Source organism: Antrostomus carolinensis, unplaced genomic scaffold (genome assembly GCF_000700745.2).
Source record: "Antrostomus carolinensis isolate BGI_N321 unplaced genomic scaffold, ASM70074v2 scaffold29465, whole genome shotgun sequence".
Taxonomy (NCBI): Eukaryota; Metazoa; Chordata; class Aves; order Caprimulgiformes; family Caprimulgidae; genus Antrostomus; species Antrostomus carolinensis.
Genome location: NW_010314800.1, coordinates 55 through 395, shown reverse-complemented (window position 1 = coordinate 395; position 341 = coordinate 55). Strand labels below are relative to the sequence as shown.

General features: G+C 62.8%; 1 protein-coding gene across 1 annotated transcript in view; it reads left to right on the top strand.

Moving 5' to 3' along the window:
• Window positions 1–132, top strand: part of LOC104524788 (seizure 6-like protein) — a gene marked incomplete at both ends in the record, with an annotated part of 10971 nt that extends 10839 nt beyond the window's left edge. The window contains one exon of the mRNA XM_010167773.1: window positions 1–132. This exon is cut by the window's left edge and continues 74 nt beyond it. Coding sequence (XP_010166075.1) covers window positions 1–132 — 132 coding nt within the window.
• Between the last annotated feature and the right edge of the window lie 209 nt (window positions 133–341).

Below are 341 nucleotides of genomic sequence, written 5' to 3'. Positions count from 1 at the left end.
CCGTCCTCTACGACTCGCTGCGTGCCGACAGCGTGCCCTTCGAAGGGGTGATCAGCGACGGCTCCTCCATCCGGATCGACTTCCTCGCCGAGGAGCCCGCGGCCGCCACAGCTTTCAACATACGCTTCGAAGGTGATGTGCTCTCATCTCCGTACCCCGGGGAGCAGCAGACCCCCTCCTGCTGCCGGGATCTGTCCCTGGGGTCCCCACACCACTGAGAGAGCTCAGTAACACACAGCAGTCCCAGGGGGGATTGCTCAGCTAACGCAGCAACTGGCACCACAGCGAGCGCGTTGCTGATGCTGACACGCAATGGAAGTTGAGTTTGGTTCAGCCCGCGT